This window comes from Numenius arquata, chromosome W, assembly GCF_964106895.1.
Source record: "Numenius arquata chromosome W, bNumArq3.hap1.1, whole genome shotgun sequence".
Taxonomy (NCBI): Eukaryota; Metazoa; Chordata; class Aves; order Charadriiformes; family Scolopacidae; genus Numenius; species Numenius arquata.
In genome coordinates, this window is record NC_133615.1 from 1,591,604 (window position 1) to 1,611,979 (window position 20,376).

General features: G+C 45.4%; 1 protein-coding gene across 1 annotated transcript in view; it reads right to left on the reverse strand.

Moving 5' to 3' along the window:
* The window catches only part of LOC141476561 (netrin receptor DCC), a 581,575-nt gene that overhangs the window by 93,669 nt on the left and 467,530 nt on the right, over positions 1 to 20,376 (reverse strand). Inside the window, exon 13 of the mRNA XM_074165252.1 lies at positions 934 to 1,075. Coding sequence (XP_074021353.1) covers positions 934 to 1,075 — 142 coding nt within the window. The remainder of the gene's footprint in view (positions 1 to 933; positions 1,076 to 20,376) is intronic.

Consider the following 20,376-nt stretch of genomic DNA (forward strand, 5'->3'; position numbering starts at 1 on the left):
CTTAATGTGCCGTTTCCCCCCAGAAAGTACTGTGCAGCTATCAGTTACGGAGCCTTCACAAGAGGTCCCGTGGGGACCTCGGTCAAGAGCCTGGGTTAGATGCCCAAGTTGAGATTTCAATATTTAAGGTCTTCCTCATAAAAATGTGCTACTTTTCATTTCATTTCGCAATAAAATACTGCTTTTCCTTCCAAACCAGTAAATGGTGATGTTTATTCCGAGAGGTACAATTCCGAATTACTTCCAGTTCTCACAGGTTACACTTCTCACGTGGAAGTAAACTTAATGCAGGTCACCCGAGGTGAAATCCTGATTATACTGAAGTCGGACACAAAGGCGCCATTCGCTTTGACAAAGTTTTATTTTCTTCCTGGATGTTCTCCTGCTTTCTCAGTTACGTCCTGGGCATAACGCAAGGACCCAGGTGACATCAGTTTCCACCTACTAGAATTCACTGTTACCCTCACGATACTCGTGTGGATGCTTTCCCTCACTCCAGTTATACTTTTGCTACAATCTAGTGTTGAACTTCTTATTCTGGGAGGAGAGATTTTTCCGGGGAAAAACTCGGAAAAGAAACTAGGGAAATCAATATTTTTGCACCTGTGAGAAAATAAGAGATGTTGACGGAGCGCTCTGAAAACCCACCTGAGGCTCAAGGTATCGGAAACAAGAAATTCAGGTTCAAATTCATTAATGATAAAATCCAGGAGACTAATATGATGAAAGCATTAAGGAAAAAAACCTCGTTTGAAAACACCACCATAAAGACAGTCTTTGTACAATACAATAAATGCTACCTGCCAGCGAAAAAAAAAATAAATAAATAAAAAAAAAAAAAATCAATGTTCCCTTGAAGTGAAAGTATATTTTATTCCCAAAGCATTTAATTCATCAAAAACCTTGCAAGGCTTGTACCACGCCGACACTGACCTGTGAACAAGTACCAGAGGTTGTTTGGCTCCAGTGTTTCAATCTCGCCCCTGCGGGTAGTCTTTCTGTGTCGGATTTTATAGCCCGTAATAAATCCATTTTGAGTACCCGGTGGTGGAGGCAACCAGCTAACTTTGATGCTCTGTAAAAAAAAAAACCAAACAAAACAAAAAAAAAAAAAAAAGAGATGTTATTGTTGATTTTTTATTTTTTTTTTGGCAAAGAAATGACAGAAATAAAGCATTTAAAATGAATGGGGAAAAAAAGGGGAAAGAAAAAAGCTATGTTTTTCCAATAACGTGTATTCAACTAAGTTATAATTTGGAGGAGAAAACCCAAATTCAACCTAAAAAGACTCAAACTGGCATAAAGAAAACCATACGTTCTGTAGCAGGGGCTGGCTATACAGACAATAGATTTATATAGTAAATTTTCTCCCTTTTTCAGGGATTTTTCATTTTAACAGGCCAGGAGAATACCTGGGGCACTCTAAACGTCAGCTCTGGGGTTGAGTCGATGCTGCAACTCATTTCGCTTTTCAGCCCAAAACGTCAGCTCTTTTTGACCGCAGGATACAAACATCAACCTGAGCAGCTCTAACTATTTCGTCCTGTTTTAATTCCACGCATGTTCACGGAGACCTTGCTGCGCCCTCCTTACAGCAATGGAAAGGAAGTCGAACCTCTTGGGAACAAACTTATGGCCAACCCCAACACGTACGAGAATTTTCGCCCCAGCCAGCAGCAATGCAATGAACCACGACCGATCACTTCAATTTCTTCTAAATGTTGCTTCCTAGATTGTATGAGGGATTTTATCTCAGCCTCACAGCCCACACCGAAACTGTCCCTTCCTGATGGCTCATGAGACATCCCTACGTTCACAGAATCATAGAACGGTTTGGGTGGGAAGGGACCTTAAAGATCATCCAGTTCCAACCTCCTGCCCTGGCCAGGGACACCTCCCACCAGACCAGGTTGCTCCAAGCCCCCTCCAACCTGGCCTTGAACCCCTCCAGGGATGGGGCAGCCACAGCTTCTCTGGGCAACCTGGGCCAGGGTCTCACCACCCTCACAGCAAAGAAGTTCTTCCCCAGATCTCATCTCAATCTCCCCTCTTTCAGGTTAAAACCCTTCCCCCTCGTCCCATCGCTCTACTCCCTCAAACTGGCCCATGCACTGGCCAGCATGGACCCCACCAGGCATCACTGGGTGACCCCACCGCCGGTGCTCCTCAGCCGAGACTTCTCTCTCCATCCTTTGCTCTCCATCGCATCGGTTTCTTATCACAAAGGGATCTTTTCCCTTACACGGCAGCAACTTCATTTCTTCAGGAGCCTTTTGTAGAAGGATCTTATCAAAAGGCTTTAGGACACCCAAGCCAACAATATCAACTGGATCTCCTCGCCCACGCGCTCGATGATTCCTTCAAAGGACTTTAATAGGCATGTGAAGCCGGACTTTCCTCCACAAAAGCTGTATTGATCCCTCCTCGTCGTATCATGTTCCTCCATGTGTCTATTCATTCTGTTCTTTATTACAGTTTCTATCAATTTGTCTGGGAAAACCCACCAGCTTTACCAGGCTGGACTGATAAGAGAGCTGATATTGGACATCAACATCTCTCCGCTAAAACAATCCGGGCATCAGCTGTTCCTTTCCAGTCTCCAATCCTTCCCGTGTTTTTACTCAGCGGGATAGAAGGTATTAAGGGTTTCTCAAGGCCTTGCAAATGTATTTACGCTCTCTCCTACAGCGGCCTGTTACACATTTTCAGACAAAGAGAAAAAGCTGACCACGTCACAGCGGATGGGTTTTGACCAAATACAATTTATGACCGTTACGGAGTCGCTTAGTCCCCGCATAAATATGTTATAGCGCATATCAAATTAATTATTGCAATAGAAAAATCAATGTTTGCACATATACTGCCCGGTGATTTATTGTTACAATCAATTATGCATTTCAAAATCAATACTTCAGCTTTTCATTGTGGAGTGAAATAACGCCGAGGGTTTTGGTTGGTTTTTTTTTTTTGCATCAGGGCAGAACAAACTCCATTTTTCAAAGCAGAGAGCGACTGCTTTAAAAACAGATTTGGTCAACTTTGCATATTGAAATTGCCTACATAGAAAATGTTTACGGGAGAATGCAAACGCCCAGAGAGTGGCTTTAAAACATATTTCTCTTGATTCTATTTCTCTTCATGTTTCCCAATGCCTATAAATACTCAACGCCTGTAAATACTTCAAGGGTGGGTGTCAGGAGGATGGCGCCAGTCTTTTTTCAGTGGTGCCCAGGGACAGGACAAGAGGAAACGGACACAAACTTGAACATAGGGAAGTTCCACCTAAACATGAGGGGGACCTTCTTTCCTGTGAGGGTGGCAGAGCCCTGGAAGAGGCTGCCCAGAGAGGTGGTGGAGTCTCCTTCTCTGGAGACATTCCAACTCCACCTGGACATGTTCCTGGGCAACCTGCTCTGGGTGGCCCTGCTTTGGCAGGGGGTTGGACTAGATGATCTCCAGAGGTCCCTTCCAACTCCTTATCATTCTGTGATTCTGTGACAGCTCTTAGGACGTCTACAGGTAACTCACTGTTTGATACTGGTGCACTCCCAGCTCTTCCAGTATCTGCACAACACTGACCCACGCTCTCATCATGAGGACCTCAGCATCTGTGCATATTCCAGCCCAGCTACGAGGAGAAGACCCTTTGACTAGCCCACTTCCCAGGTCGAGAAGAAAGCAGAGCATCTGGATATTTTCTCAGCGAAGGGGAGGAAAAAACAACTCCATCTTTCCCCTGCCCCTTCCAAGAGCAACAAGAAAAGCTCTTCCGAAATCCCAGCTGCCCCCATCCAGGAAAAAAAATAAATATATGGAAAAGAAACAATATGGAAGTGGAGGGACAGGAGTGCTCTCAGGGACCTGTTGCATAGCTCATGCAGGTAAGTAACCACCTAGGTAGGTAACCAGGAATCATTTGGGGGTTGAAAGATCTCACCAGAAGGGACAAGTCACACTGGTCTCAGCTTGGGAAGTGCAGTAACACCAACTTCTCCCCAAAGGGGCCACTTATAGAAAATTTAAAACTGAATCAGCCGATAGAAACCGCAAGTGGATTTTGAAAGAAATCCTATAATTTGGAAGACCTTCCGATGACCCAGACCTTTGAGTGGATCTTTGGGTGGTCCACCATAATTTCTAAACCACAGGTTCCACGTTGTCTCTTTATTTCAAACAAAAAAGATTGCTGAGCAGGGTGTGGAGGCCCCAACACAACTTGTTGTCCTCTGGGAGAGCTAGCAATAGTGTTGGTTACCCTTGTTCAGAGGAAGGGTTCTCCAGTTCTACAAGGAACCAGTGCAGCCTACTATTTCTAGCCTGAACTTGATACTAATTTGATTAAAAAAAGAAAAATAAGAGTTCCGGCAGAAATATCCAAGCACTTGGAGCTGCGACACCTGCAAGCGCTGAGCAGTTTTTATAAGACCTCAAATATCCTTTCCTTTGCCTTGAAGTCAACAGTGACTGCATCTCCCCACGCAGCAGGTCTCCCAGAAGCAATGGGTTTGATCTAACACTCAAGGCAGAATAAATAAGATCTTCCTTATGATTAGAGGAAAAATCAGGTTCCTTACAGATCCCCCAAAAGCTGTCACTGTAACGGTAACAGTTCACTTTCACCTCAACCTGGTCTCCATGGACACCGCAACGATGCTTTTTATCAATAGTACTTAACATGTGACCCTTTGCTCCAGGAAAATCAATGACTAAGGTTCTGACGGGCTTCTTGTCCTTTCTTCTGCTCAAGAGAAAGCAGTAATGACTAGCGCTCTAACCCTTCGTGCTTTACCCGAGAGGCAGCCAACAGAAAGATAATCCTTTCTGTTATACCAGGATTCCTACGGAAACCATAAAAGGAAGACAACTTCAAGAGGATTTTAGGAACCTGTTGGTCCTGGGTGGAACGCAACGTGGGAAAGTATCGTAAAAGGTTGCTGGGCTCCTCCACTTCTTGAAATGAGCCTTCTTCAATGGGAGCGTGGTCCCTTCCCTGCACCATGAGGAATCACCGCGAGCAGCTCAGCGTGAGCTGGGACACCCAGCACTGCCCTCGCTTGGAGCTTCAAATGCCCTGCGACATTGCACAATGGCCCTCTAGAGTTCAACTCCTAGTTCAACTGCGTTTGATAAAACCTTTTCAAGAGAACAGACGTTGGCCCACCACATCTAACCAAACCTGAGATCAGTCTTTCCTGGAGTTTCCAAAACCACAGGATATTTTCATTCTCCCATTTTCATGATTATTTAGAATCATAGAATGGTTTGGCTTGGAAGGACCTTAAAGATGATCCAGTTCCAACCCTCCTGCCATGGGCAGGGACACCTCCCGCCAGACCAGGTTGCTCAAAGCCCCGTCCAATCTGGCCTTGTCCTGCTAGAAACATCTTAAAGCATTGGAGGTCAAAGACGACAGGGATTATCACATGCTGATTTGCAGGACGATGAGGAGAAGGGATGAGGTTTGGACCCATTTTTTCCAGCCACTTCTGCTCTTTGATGACCCTTACTGAATCACTTTTCAGAAATGTGACCCCCGGACTTTGATCCCACGCCTATGGGACCTTTCAGATCATCGAGTCCAACCATCAACCTAATACTGAAAAACCCATCACTAACCCATGTCCCTCAGCACCACATCTACCCATCTTTTAAATACCTCCATGGATGGTGCCTCCACCACTGCCCCGGGCAGCCCATTCCAAGGCTTGACAACCCTTTAGGTGAAGAAATTTTTCCTAATATCCATCCTAAACCTCCCCTGGTGCAACTTGAGGCCGTTTCCTCTTGTCCCATCGCCTGTTCCTTGGGAGAAGAGACCGACCCCCCCTGGCTACACCCTCCTTTCAGGGAGTTGGAGAGAGCGAGAAGGTCTCCCCTCAGCCTCCTTTTCTCCCACCCCTCCTGCCACCCTTGGAGCCCTTCCTGTCCCCACATCCCTCCACTGACACCACCCCACAGGCAAGGGGCTCTCCTACAACCAACCCATCTGCTGTAAATTCATTGACAAATATATGTTGAGGCTGCTGGCAGTTGCCTTGGATACGAGCAATTTTAAAGTCCCCAACCATGGTGTTTCATAAAACTACTTTTTTTTTTTTTTTTTTTTTTTTTTACCCCAAGAGAAGATAAGAAGGAGAAAAAAAGATCGGGAGGGTTGTTAAGGTATAAAGACCTCTTCAGCCAGTATTATCTCCTCGGGGTATTTCTCTTCCGAACTACATCTCCAAACAGCTCATTTATTAAAATTACATAATTAAATACTTAAACCATTTGATCACCATGGTCTATAAAGAAAAAAAAAATAAAGAGAAGGGAAGTGATAGTCATGACATAGCAGGAAAAAAAAACTTAAGGATAAAAATGCCTCTGGGTGTCTTCACTAACTTGAAAAGAAGAGCAGATGAAACACAACCAAATACAAGGCTTAGAAAAGTCAGGAACCTCCAGCAAATACTTGCTTGTGGTGGCAAAGGAACAAAACAAACAGAAAATAGTGAGGCCTGAAAACAAATCATGAAAAAAACCTCATCATTTTCTCTCTCTCTCTGCAAATGTAGAAACTGTCAGCACACTTGAAAACAAAACCTTCTGAAGTAACTACGAGACACCATTAACTTGAAATGCTCTTTATTTTTAAAGAACATCAGATTCATGGACTTTTTCAAAGCTCTGACTTCTCATTCGGAGTTGGGCTAAAAAGTTTTCGTTACGAAAAACATCCCATAATAGGAAAACCCACCTACAATATATTTCCATAGCTGCAGCGATGTATTTCTTTTCGTTTTAACTCGTTCTTGTGTCAATGAACGCTCGCTCCCAGCTCTTCCTCCCTCCTCTGAGGATGTTCTTTACAGGTCCAGGGATCAAAGCAACTATCGATACTTCCATCAAGTCTTCAATTACAAATGCACTTAATTGATTAGCACTTAGCAGCACCTGTAGTTGGCTACCACTTTAATTACTGATTATACTGATGCTGATTACTTAAACGATACCTGCCTGAGAGCCTCGTGATTAGGAGTTTATAAAGCAAAGGGCACAATAATTTCAAAATAATTAGGCTATTAAGATTCAGATTAAAATCAAAATCTCAAGAATATTTAAAAAAACCAACAATATTCCATTTGAAATATGTTAATGCACGCGTCCTGATACCAGGAGCTGCCCAGAGATCCCTCAAAGGCAGCCAACTCCCTCTTTTTCTGGAGGAAGGTCTTAGCTGCCCATCAACGCAAACGACCCAACACCATCACCACCCGAACAACAAAAGATGGAAATCAAAAAAACCCAATGAAATAACGCATCATTAAACCTCTTCATTAAATATTTATGCTCCTGCAGCAGTCAAGGAGGTTATTCCTATTATAACCTACGCAGTGGAGACTGATGGAGCTCTTGTGTCCATGACCATGACCCGAGTGCCAGAACCTGTCTTAGCTTTGGTGCTAATTCTCTGTATGAGTTTTATAAAGCCATTGGCACTCTTTTTTTCTTTTTTTTTTTTTTTTTTTCAAATTATACATTTTCATAACACTACTACCCGAATACTAACTGCAACCGAGGTTTGTGAGTCTCAATGTGCATGAAGGTTATTGTGATAAGTTAACACAGGAGCACAAAGCCTACCCGCTTCTCCTGATGAACCTGGAGAGCACCTCTTTGGGCCTCGTGTAGAAAACATAAAGGTAGCCCCCCGGCAGAAATACTCAAGATTTAAAAGGCCTAATTCAGCAGCAGAAAAGGCGCTATTTTGGGTACAGAGGTTAGTTAGGGAGTTTCTGAAGAGAAAGGAACCATCTGGTGCTATTCAGTGTCCATCGTGCGCTGGAACGGCTCCCGGAGCCCAACCGCGGGCATTGAGAAAGGGCTGGGAAAGGATTTGGACAGAATCCTGAGCAAATAGCTAAAAAAGGGGTAAATTCCACAAATGGGTATAAAGCTTTTGTTGAGTTGCTCAAAGATGGAAGATGATGGTGAATAATCCTATTAAAAAGGCCAGGGAAACAAGGCGGTATTGGAACATCTGCGGAAGGAAGGGAAAAACTGCCAGCTGTTGCTGGAGTTGGCAATTTTTATGTCCAAAGAAGAATATTCTGGATTTTACAACCAGGGTCCAAGCTGGTTTATTCCTAATCAAGGTTGCATTAAGACTTCCAGAATGGCCTGAACATGACAAGGTCATCCACGCTGCAGCCTCATGGACGCACACAGGAACCTCTGAGAGCTACTGACACCTGATAGTTTGGAGCTGCCCCATGCCTGGATGTCCAAGCAAACCTACATCATCTGGACAGAGAAAGAGGAGATGTGAGATCTGGGGAGCTCCTCCTTATAGAAAGCAAACTCAACAAACCAACCAACCCACCGTCCACCAGACTTTGCTCACCCTCATGGCAATCATCTCCCTTCTCTTACAGTGGTGTTTCCAGAAAACGTTAAGAGGTCCTCTCTTGGGTACAAGTTATTCCCTGGGAGATTCCGACTGGACTCCAGGAAAATTGTTCACAGTGAGAACAATCAATCAATGGAATAATCTCCCCAAGGAATTGGTGGATTCCCCATCATTAGAAACTTTTAAGATTCAGCTGGGCCATCTTGTCTAGACCCTGCTTGTGCCAAGAAAGGTTGGAGCAGATGATCCTTGAGGTCCCTTCCAACCTGGGATTCTGTGATTCTATGACTCTCAGAAAAGCACCAGTGTCCTGGCTCCCTGAGCAGGGTCTGCCAAGCTCCAGCTGTGCCCCCATGTGCAGTAAACCCTCAACAGCCCCATCGACCTCGCTCCCAGTTGACCTTGGCTAGTATTCAAGGGCAAAAATCTCCATCGGTCTGCATGTCCTAGCCCTCTTGCAAATCAGAAACAATATACTATTTTGGTAGAAACATCTGGAGGTGCTTCTCTCTAGAGAGAGACCACCTGCCCACCAGTGCCAGAACCACTACTCCTTTCCCATTACTGGGACCACAGAGCTTTTTGGGTGGACTGACCCCATTTTATGGGGAGCAAACAACGATGCTGCCTGGGGTGTGTGTGTGCGCGCGCGCTGGGTTAATTAAAAAATAAATAATAAACAATTTCACACACTCCATTTCTCGAGAGCAAACAATATGAAAGGCAGAAGAATGCAAGACGCATTAGGGAGGATGGAATGGAAAGATCCGAAGGAATCAGCTTGCTTTGCCGGTGCCGAAGCACGGGGAGAGCTCTGCTCCTTGATACAGATCTGCAGGAGGATTAACAAGAGCTTCCTCCTTCTTTTTAACCTCCTACGTGCCACGCACCAACACCCTCCTTGAAAAATATTCCTACTTCCAACTGATTCTCAACAGAATTACTGGCGTGCTACGGGGTAACAGCTCAGGGAAGACAGGTCTCAACGAGTGGGTGAATTCTACTCAATTCTACCCCAAACCAAAACCAATATTGATGTTTTTTTTAAAGCTCGAGTTCTGAATGCGAGACCATGCCCTCCCCCCGACACCGATGCCCCGGGGGATTTTTAACCTCCCAGTGCAGAGCTTCACGTGGCTTCTCTTCTCAGGAGACAGAGGTAGGAGCTGGTGCACCTACCAGCGCTTCCGACACACACACAAGACTCGAGAAGATGCTGGGACAATTAGCCAGGCTGTGGATTTTAAAGATTAAAAACTTCTGCCCCTGTAAATTTTCAGGTGAGGGTAGGACACGTCCCATCCCGCTTCTCTGGACCACAGAGCGTCCCAGAGCAGCATCCAGGGGAAGGAAAGCCACCCCCCGCCTCAAGAAATGCAGGTACCGGGAGAGGGGAGGGGGACATCACTGTGTGTCCGTGTCACGCCGAGTTATTGCTGTTTCTTTTCTTTCTGGAAGAAAAAACACACCCCGTGAAATTCTTCCATAAGTTCTGCTGGCAAAGCTTCATTTCTTAAATTTCCTTGACAACATCCCCAAATTGCACGCGTTTTCTGTGCCCGACTGAAAATTGGCCCTTTGAAGTACTTCTAAGCTTTGTTACATCCCTTTCTTCACAGGAGCGTGTTGCTTTTCCTTTTTGATTATATGAATACACCTCCCATCACTAAGTTCAGGACTGAACGCTAATAAAAATGTGGTTTTGTAAAAGTCTGTTTTAATGATCTCACAGCGGCAAAGTTTATGACGATGAGAAGACCTGAAATATGAACGTACGCTGACCTTGTCTCCAATTAAGGCCCCGGGAGAAGTCCAAATGAAACGAGAAGGGAAGGTTCTGGCCCTGTTCTTAAGTTAAGTTATCAAATAAGTGGCCGGGTCCCGGTGATGGCGAGGCTTAATTGAAAACAAAACCGGAGCGTGAGGACCCACAGGTTGACTTTCCAACTCCAACAACTACTCATCGCAACTCATTTGTGATTCTCTGCCCTCACCTCTCGCGGGCTGCGACCACGTGCTGCCTGTGGGGTGTATATAGCTACTTCTGCGGCAGCTATAAAACAATTTGATTCTTTTTTTTATTCAGTATAATGCACCCAGACCGTGCGTCTTACAGGACGGTCATTCCTGCAAGATCTGGTGATGGTGGAAGACTCAGATCCCAGAGACCACGGGTGATCCCACTCCAAAGTCCCTTTCCTCAGCCTGTATTTATTATCTTAGCATTTTAAAACCTGCCCACTGCTTAGTTCCAACCCGTTTTGTACCCCGAGGCCGATCTTCCTCATTAATTCTGATTGAACGTTATCTCTGCTTTCGGCTTTCCCAGTATTCCCTGATGGAAATACAAGGGGAGTCCAGGTATCACACCTTGCCTTAAATAACTCCAGCTCCAGCCAGCTGTGAAAATACAGTCTTCAGTATAATTACTGGGTAATATATACATAAATAATATAATAATAACAAAATAATAAAATAATAATATAAAATACATAGTCTTCAGTATAATTTTCTGGGTTTATCTCTACGTTTTTACGTTTAATTTTGTTTTTTTTTTAAAATTTGAAGCGCAGGAGGTCCCTGGAATTATCAGGGGACCCAGATGCCAAATTCATCTGGGAGAGGTAAATGACTGGAAGTCACTGACAACCCCATTATATTGATTTTTAGGATTAATGACAAGGGTCATTCAGGATAGGCCTTTAAATTTTGCACCCATTGGCATCTGTTTAATTAAAGACGTTTCATTCCCTACGGACATTCAGTAACATTAAGAAGCGGGGCTCCAGAAAACATCAACTCAGACATAAAAACGTCTTTTCTATTTTCTAGTTCTTCTAACAAGCACTTTTGCTTTTGGCACCTGCAGCTACACATTCTCCATCAGCATCGGAGCTGCTGTTGGGATACTTCTGGTATCATTTTTCTCCTCCCCAAAAATCAGCTTGAATTTGCAGATTTCAATGGGATTTGCCTAATTTTCCCTATATCCAGAAAATATACCATTCAGCAATAAGCTTAAGGCGAATCTCTGAGGCTTGAAAGTCTTGTCTTGAGGACCTCCCATTAGATGTATTTATAATTGGTACCTCAGTTGATACACAGACCTGCAGAAGGATATTCCTCTACAGTGAAGGACGCTGGATCTAGTCCAGCCTCAGCTGCTGTTTACTACTAGAGCCCCAAAAGTTCAACTTCGTTATAAATCTGGACGTTCAAGGCTGGGTTGATCCCAATTAATTACGTACGGAACTGAAGCATCCTTGTATTTGGCCAGAGAAGGACGTATCGTCTCCCTGAACCACCCTTCAGGAGCTGCCTGCACCTTATCACAAGCAGCACCTAGGGTGCTTCATTTCAGATGACTAAATTAAGTGCCTAAATTTAGGTGAATGATCACCATCAGGGACTCCATCACCCTGGACTGCATCTGAGCCACGTTGGAGGAGAAGTTAATATCAAAATGACAATGGAAAACAACAGAAACATCACCTAAGTACAGAATGCTGTAGGTTGGAAGGGACCCTACAGGTTGGAAGGGACCTCTGGACCTCATCTGCTCCAACCCCCAAGGATTTATTTAACTCTTGTTCAGAGACAACCCGTCATGGTCAACATCTCATGACCATCATGGTCATGACCATCATGGTCAACCTGAATGACTGGCATCTCCCCTGTGTTTTGTGGGGACCCGGTTGACTTGGTGTTCCACCATGGATGGTTAGGAGATGCTTCCCAAAACGAGTAATCACAGCCCACACCATGTTTTAGGGAGTGCCAGTCCTTGTTAGCAGCCTCATTACCTTGAATTAAGAGCAGGAAAACGATTATTTAGTTCAGTTTTCTGTGGACACCACAGCCCTTCCATCCTGAGACTCAGTGCTGCTCATGCCGGGCATCGCCGCATCCTCCAGCTCTCCCAGTGGAACGGATCCAACCTTTTAGCCATCATTTTACCCATTATTTTAGCCGTTATTTCCTTGGAAGCAGAGCCCAGACTTGCAGCTTCACAGGCCAGAAGGGATCTCTGTGACCGTCCCCTTTGTCCCCTGCCTGGTCTAACAGAGTCTGTAAGACTCCCGGATAAAGGAGAAATCTGGTTTTGCCTGACCTTGGGAGAAGGGACAGCTCTGTTCAGTTAAACACACAAAAATGGCTTCTTTTGGTACATTTTGGAAGTTTTACCGTATTTTCAAGGAAGAGAGAGACTTGCACAACGTCACCAGAGTGAGCGAGTGGCCAAACTTGGATTACGGCCCTGCCGCCCAGCCTCACTACATTAAAAAAGTTATTTTCCTTTCGGAAGATTTGATGTCGTAAAGTTCCCAATAAAGGAAGGCACAATAGAGTTGTCAAGAAAAATGAGAAATAATCCCAGCAACAGCCCTGAACAAAGCAGCGTGCGGCGACCTAAAGAAGCCCAGCGCCCGGCTGTTGTTCTTGGACGAGGTGATAAATCCAGCAGCCTTTAAAAAGAGATTTTCGAAAATAACCCGTTACGTGACCCCATGACCCAATCAGGGTTCCCACCTGATGATGACAATTAACCACCCCGTTTGGGAAGATGGTTAAAAAGAAAGGTCTCAGAATAACAAGAGGGAGGATTTTGGCCGGTTTTGTTGCAGTGTGAGAATTATCAAGACAGCGGTCCATTGGAGTCCTGCCCGCTCTCATTATCACGGGCACAAGATTTAGGCCCTCGAGGGAGAAGAACTGACAAAATCCGAAAAAATTCAAAGTTTTCAGAATTCACCAGGTCATTTTATAGCACTGCGCACACTGTACTTGGTCACTAAGTAAATTAAGTGACTGATTTCAAAGGAAATAAATTTTATTACATCTGACTACCGTAACATCCTCCCTTTACAGGACGAGACCCCGAAGAAGCCACTCTACACCTTTTCTCATGCCATTTAAGAGCTCGAGGCTTAGTCCCAGCCACCGCGGTGGTGGGACTGGAGCATCCTCCAGCAGCCTTCCCTGGAGCTTGACTGGAGTGAAGGATCAAGCATCTCCCAGGAAAATATCTATGAATACAGAGAAATGGCGCAGGGTGAGTCGTATTCAGCTATCACCATCTCTACTCAACAAAACATTGCTCCGTAAATATCAGCGTCACACCTCATCCTCTACAATTTTCCTCCTAGGGCCAGCGCCTGCGTGTTCTGACCTCGGGTAGTTTCACTAAAAGGCCGAGCAAAGCGGCAAGATCACAGAATCAGAGAATCTTAGTGGTTGGAAGGGACCTTTGAGATCATCAAGTCCAACCAACAAAAAAACCAACAACAAAAAACAAACAAAAAAAACCACAACACCCCCCCCCCCACCAAAACCAAACCAAAACAAACACCCACAACCACACCCCACACCCACGCACAAACAGACACAACCCAACAATCTCGGGCACTAGAGCATGCCCTGAAGTGCCCCGTCCACACGTTCCTTAAATACCTCCAGGGATGGCGACTCCACCACCTCCCTGGGCAGGCTGTTCCAGTGCCTGACCAGCTCTCAGGAAAGTCATTCTTCCTAATATCTAATCTAAACCTCCCCTGGCACAACTTCAGACCATCTCCTCTGCTCCTGTCATTATTCCCTTGGGAGAAGAGGCCAACACCCACCTCTCTACACCCTCCTCTCAGGGAGTTGTAGAGGGCAATGAGGTCCCCCCTCAGCCTCCTCTTCTCCAAACTAAACATGCCCAGTTCCCTCAGCCTCTCCTCATAGGACTTCTTCTCCAGACCCCTCACCGGCTTGGTGGCTCTCCTCTGGACACGCTCCAGCAGCTCCATGTCCTTCCTGTAGTGAGGGGCCCAGAGCTGAACACAGCACTCGAGGTGAGGCCTCACCAGTGCCCAGTCCAGAGGCACCATCACTGCCCTGCTCCTGCTGGCCACGCTGTTCCTGACACAGGCCAGGATGCTGTTGGCCTTCTTGGCCACCTGGGCACACTGCTGGCTCATGTTCAGCCGCCTGTCCACCAACACCCCCAGGTCCTTTTCTGCCGGGCAGCTTTCCAGCCACTCTGCCCCAAGCCTGTAGCGTTGCCTGGGGTTGGTGTGACCAAAATGCAGGACCCGGCACTTGGCCTTATTAAACCTCATCCCACTGGCCTTGGCCCATCCATCCAACCTGTCCAGGTCCCTCTGTAGAGCCTTCCGACCCTCAAGCAGATCAACACTCCCACCTAGCTTGGTGTCATCTGCAAACTTACTGAGGGTGCAAGATATCGCAGTCACCATAAATAAAGATCACGTTTGATGTTAATGGCGTCTTTTGAGTGATCAGGCTGTTTCTCCTCTTCTCTTTACCACCATCATTTTATTTGCAAGCGGCACATGATTGCTTGGGTACCACCCAGCAGATAAAGAGGGAAATTTTCCCTTGGCGATACCGTATCGCGTCGCTAATTTGTCTTAACTTTACAGGAAGGAGAAAGTAGCCATTAAAAAATTAGAAACCTTTTGTCGTGTGCTGCTCACGGAAAAATCATTTCAGAGATTTTCACGTTCGAGTAAATTACACCAAATGTCAACGCCTAGAAATTCCAGGCTATCATTACTGTGTCAGAAATGAGTACTTTGGTCCTGTTTTCATCAGAAGGGAACGCAAGCTATACAGAGGAGATAAACAGTAAAAATCAAATATCGTCCAAAAAATCCTGCAAACCTCATTCAAGAGCCCAGCTCAGTCTTGCCATGTAGGAGAAGTCATTCACGCCCTAGAGAACCAAGAGAGGTGTCACAAGGAGCAGCTGGGCTTAACAGAGGACTTTCCAAACCCAGATTTCAGCAGAAACAACAGCCTCATCAATGAGCAAAACCATCTTCAAGCACAAAGAGGTCCAAATTGGAGTCTCTGTCTCTGGAGACGTTCAAAACCCGCCCAGACGTGGTCCTGTGCAACCTGCTCTAGGAGAACCTGCTTTGGCAGGGGGGTTGGACTAGATGATCTCCAGAGGTCCCTTCCAACCCCGTATCATTCTCTGATTCTGTGAAATGGCAAATTTCCTAGCTGGATTTCATCTCCTCAGTGTTGACAAATGTTTGGGCCAGGATCAAACCTCAACTTCACTTAGGTGAAGGCACTGTCTAATGCAGAGTAAGGACCAGAACGATAAAGCTTTGCCGAATGTTGGGAATTCTGGTCAAATGGCTTTATCTCCTATTCACAGCCACAGAACAGCGTGGAGGGCAAATAGTGCTAAATCCACATAGAGAATCATAGAATGGTTTGGGTTGGAAGGGACCTTAAACGCCATCCAGTTCCAACGCCCTGCCCTGAGCACTAGACCAGTGTGTATATACATTTATATATATAAAATACATATAAATATTATACTAGCATGCATTTACTTCCTGATGAAGGAAAGGTTGTGAAAATAGGAGGCATTTAATATAATTAATGCACGTACACCCAGAAAAACACTACTGAAAACTAAACACCAACTCCCTTAGAACATCTCCCGAGGAGGAGTCTCTGCGTAGGATAAACACTTTTTCAGATCCTGCATGAGTTTTTCTTTTAAAATACTCGTGTGACCCATCAGCGCTGTTCATATGAAGCCCACACTCCTTATTTTCGTGCCTCTGATGTGCCCAAAGATGCCAACGCCTAATGGGGAACCGCTCAGGATCTACATGAGGATGTGCAGCACCTGACCCCGTCCACGGAAATGCTATTTCTCTTGGTGAATGCTCTATGAACTCAATTTCAATAAATAACTCGGCCAAAAGAAGCAAGGCGAAGAGTATTGCTGCGTGTAAATGAAATCCTTATCGAGGAGAAAATAAAAATGCGGCGGAGAAAGAACACGGGAGACTGAGCATCCACAGCGAAGATCAGAAGTAAATATATTAGAGTGTACACAGAAATATAGGAAACAGTTTAATAAATCAATAGAAAGGATGTGAGGAGATTTGGAGATATTTAGTTACCCAGACAGCATTTAATGCACAATTCAGAAGGGACTTAGCGAATCGAAGTGCTTCAGCTGTTGCTGCAGATGATGATGGAGTCTCCTCCTTCCTCCAGGTGAGGCAGGAGACACCCAGCACCATTTGCCTTCGCTATTCAAACAATAACATAGTATTGATCGCTGTATTCCGTAAATTCTATGACTCCTGCAAACTACTACAGCTTCGAAAAAGGAGCAGATTTTACGTACCACATTTGCCTTCCCCATTTAAAGAAAACCCACGGTTAATAAACCCAACGCAGCACCCTGCTTCACATCTCCTGAACCAAAGTTCCCCAAAGCCAAGAAGATTTTTTTCTCTTTTAGTATCAACGGATGGATCATAGAATCACAGAATTGTCCAGGTTAGAAGGGACCTTTAAGATCATCGAGTCCAACCATCAACCTAACTCTGATAAAAACCATCACTACACCACGTCACTAAGCTCTGTGTCAACCTGGCGTTTAAATACCTCCAGGGATGGTGCCTCAACCACTTCCCTGGGCAGCCCATTCCAAGGCTTAATCATAGAATCATAGAATGGTTTGGGTTGGAAGGGACCTTAAAGATCATCCAGTTCCAACCCCCCTGCCCTGGGCAGGGACACCTCCACTAGAGCGGGTTGCTCAAAGCCCCATCCAGCCTGGCCTTAAAACTCTTAATAACTCTTTCCGTGTCAAAATTCTTCCTAAACATCAACATCTCAGAGATCACTGAGAAGGGAGGTGGCAAATCTCTTCCTTACAAGATTTATTAGCTAATTTAGTGGCGACTCCTCCGAGGAACGCCTCTCAAATAACTCAGATACCACAACTTCAGCCCCAAAGAACAGGAAAATATATATAAATTAATTCTCTCCTACTGCCACCTAGTTTTAAAAGAAAAGAAACAGAAGCCCCAAAGTAATCTGAAGAGCACCGGAGAATATTACTAGAGCATAAATACAGGTTTTCATGACACACTTTCTGAATTCTCTGTGAAAGATAACATTAAGCTTGTGAAAAGAGTTAATTATGCATTAAAAGGCCACTCTGGGAGTTAAGGCTACTTTCGAAATTCTGAAGCAAAGCTAATTCTGGCATGACCGATTCCATAAATATCATGTCATTTAAGCCCAGAAATAGGCTGGTTTCTAATTGTTTTATTCTCTCTAGAGACTGTTCTGTGGATTTTAAAGATGGAAACACGTATCCTTTTGGCTTCAGTAGAGCTATGGGAGCCAATGCTGGTCTTGGGGTTTTGTTTCCAACCACCCCCCCCAATCCCTTACACCCCAATCCCGTTAGGCAAAGCTATTTTTATTACATGAAAACATCTTTTATGGCTTCCCTTTTCGTCGGTTCTGCAACATAAATTAACAAGAAAAATTATTCCCACCGCTACATACACATTATCAACAAGGAATGGAAAAACCAACAAGCAAAAAAACCCCTTAGGTTATATATAATTAAGAAAAAAAGTCGTCAAAGTCATTAAACGGAAAAAAAAGAAAGGAATCTCAGGTTTTGATTTTCATTTAGACCGAGAAATCTTCCAACCCTTCTGGTGGCGCACGAAGACCTCGAGGAGGCAAGAGTGAATTTACAACTCTTTTCAGGTGCCTTCATCCTCCCAGAATGGCGTAAGCAGCGGCTGCGTAATAGAAATCCGATAATAAATCGACTGGAAAAGGTTTTATTTTATTTTCCCAATTTTTGGCAGTCTTATAGGACACCCCCTCCCCGCCCCAGCGGGTCAGGCTGGGTCAGTGCTGCGTGGAAAGGCTCCGTGATACAGGAGGTTGCTGGGATGCTCTCCATCCTACCCGGTGGGTGCTGGCGAGGGACCCCCACGTTGGCGGGCACCCCGTGGTGGGGACAGGCCACCACGTGCCAAAGCAATGGGCTTTCCAGCTCAGGGGGTTTATTAGCACCTTGTAAGGTTTGAAACTTCACGAGACACCCACGCTGGTTTTGGGGGGGGGATGCAAAGATGAAATCCAATACATTCAGATTTACGGACCCACCGGAAAAAGAACCAACCAACCAACCAACCAACCAAACTACATTCCATGTTTGTCAAAATGCCCAAAATCATCTCAGAAAGTCTGCTCTGGAGCTCTTGACTGCACTCAAGATCCAGGCCCAAATTTCGTAACTATTCCGTAAAAGCGTGATGCCTTTCCTTCATTTCATTATATGTCATTTCTCTGCTGAACCAAACCAAGTGTGATGACCCCAGAAGCTCCTACTGCTCAAAGGAGATGCCAGCAGCATCCCCTGAGGTGCAGGGGGTGAGGGGCCCTGGTCTGCACCCCACATGGGCACCCACACAAGCACATCAGAGAGAAGCACTGCAGGAGGGATGGAGCTATGAAAGAATGAGAAGATGGGTCTCATTTTGCTTTGACTGGTCATCGCAAACAGCAAAACCCCAACGCTTGAGTCAAGACAGGTGAAGGTAGGACATCTTAACAGTGGTACCAACAGGCACGTTATTTCCAAATATCTACTCCATCTGGGAAATAAGTCTATTATCTTAACATTGTGACCTCAAAGACCTAGACTTGTAAATCTTCTAGATGCCTAAGATGGAATTTCAGACAAACTAACTGAAAATTACTCCAGCTCTGGGGCCACCAACAGCAGAAGGACATGGACCTGATGGAGCGAGGCCAGAGGAGGCCACGGAGATGCTGGGAGGGCTGGAGCCCCTCTGCTGTGAGGACAGGCTGAGAGAGTTGGGGGGTTCAGCCTGGAGAAGAGAAGGCTCCAGGGAGACCTTAGAGCCCCTTCCAGTCCCTCAAGGGGCTCCAGGAAAGCTGGGGAGGGACTCTGGATCAGGGAGGGGAGCCACAGGAGGAGGGGGAAGGGTTTGACACTGAAAGAGGGGAGATTGAGATGAGATCTGGGGAAGAACTTCTTTGCTGTGAGGGTGGTGGTCCCAAAGCATCAGTAAGAGAAGCACTAATATTTTTTCCTTCCCGGCTGAAGCCTGTCCTGCAAACGACATTTCTGCTGAGACCAGCTCTTCATTAACGGAGTCTATTCTTTTATATTTTGTCTTCAAAAAAATGTATTTCTAGTGGAAATGGACTTGCTTGAAGAACACTCCATAAAGGGTAAATGCCCTTTTTTTTCCCCAAAGGTGGTCCTCGCAGCCTGCTCGTTTATCCTCATGTCACCGGTGTCCTGAGACCAAGAGAAATATTCGGCTTTATTTTAAACCGCTCCCCGATGTTGGCTCGTGCTGCCGGTTGGATTCCCGCAACTGTCATTTTCGAGCCTCAAGGGACAACCCAACGGGTGTCTCCTAAACCAAAGTGACTGCCCAGGTTTCCTCACCAGCGACGCTCCTTTTCGCTGTTCAGGTGAGAAAAGCAGTGCCCAGGCACCGACCTCGTCGCGGTTTCACCGGCTTCAAGGAGGAGGTTTCCTAAGTGAAAATCCTGAAGGACACACGAAGGGGATGAACGTGATGAAGTCTGATAAGAAGGAGAAAAAAACCCACCCCCATAGCTGATCTGCCCAGAACTGGAGGCACGTAGGGTTTTATTACACCACCAATTATATCTCTTTCTATTTATACAGAAAAGAGGTGAGCACATTTTCATTACTTAAAAAAAAAATAATCAAATAAATGCTGCTGGTGAAACATTAAAGATAAGATCTCGCAGCAGGAGGAAAGGCTGAGAGTAATCACGAAGCCTTTCTACTCTGCAGCACAAAGTCTTCTTGCCCGGCTAATTTATTTATGCCTTAATATAATATATAATAACATATATATATATGCTATATATATATGTATATATTATATATATGTGTATATATGTATATAATATATAATAACAGGGAAGGAGAGGGGAGGGGAAGGGAAGGAGAGGGGAAGGGAAGGGAAGGGAAGGGAAGGGAAGGGAAGGGAAGGGAAGGGAAGGGAAGGGAAGGGAAGGGAAGGGAAGGGAAGGGAAGGGAAGGGAAGGGAAGGGAAGGGAAGGGAAGGGAAGGGAAGGGAAGGGAAGGGAAGGGAAGGGAAGGGAAGGGAAGGGAA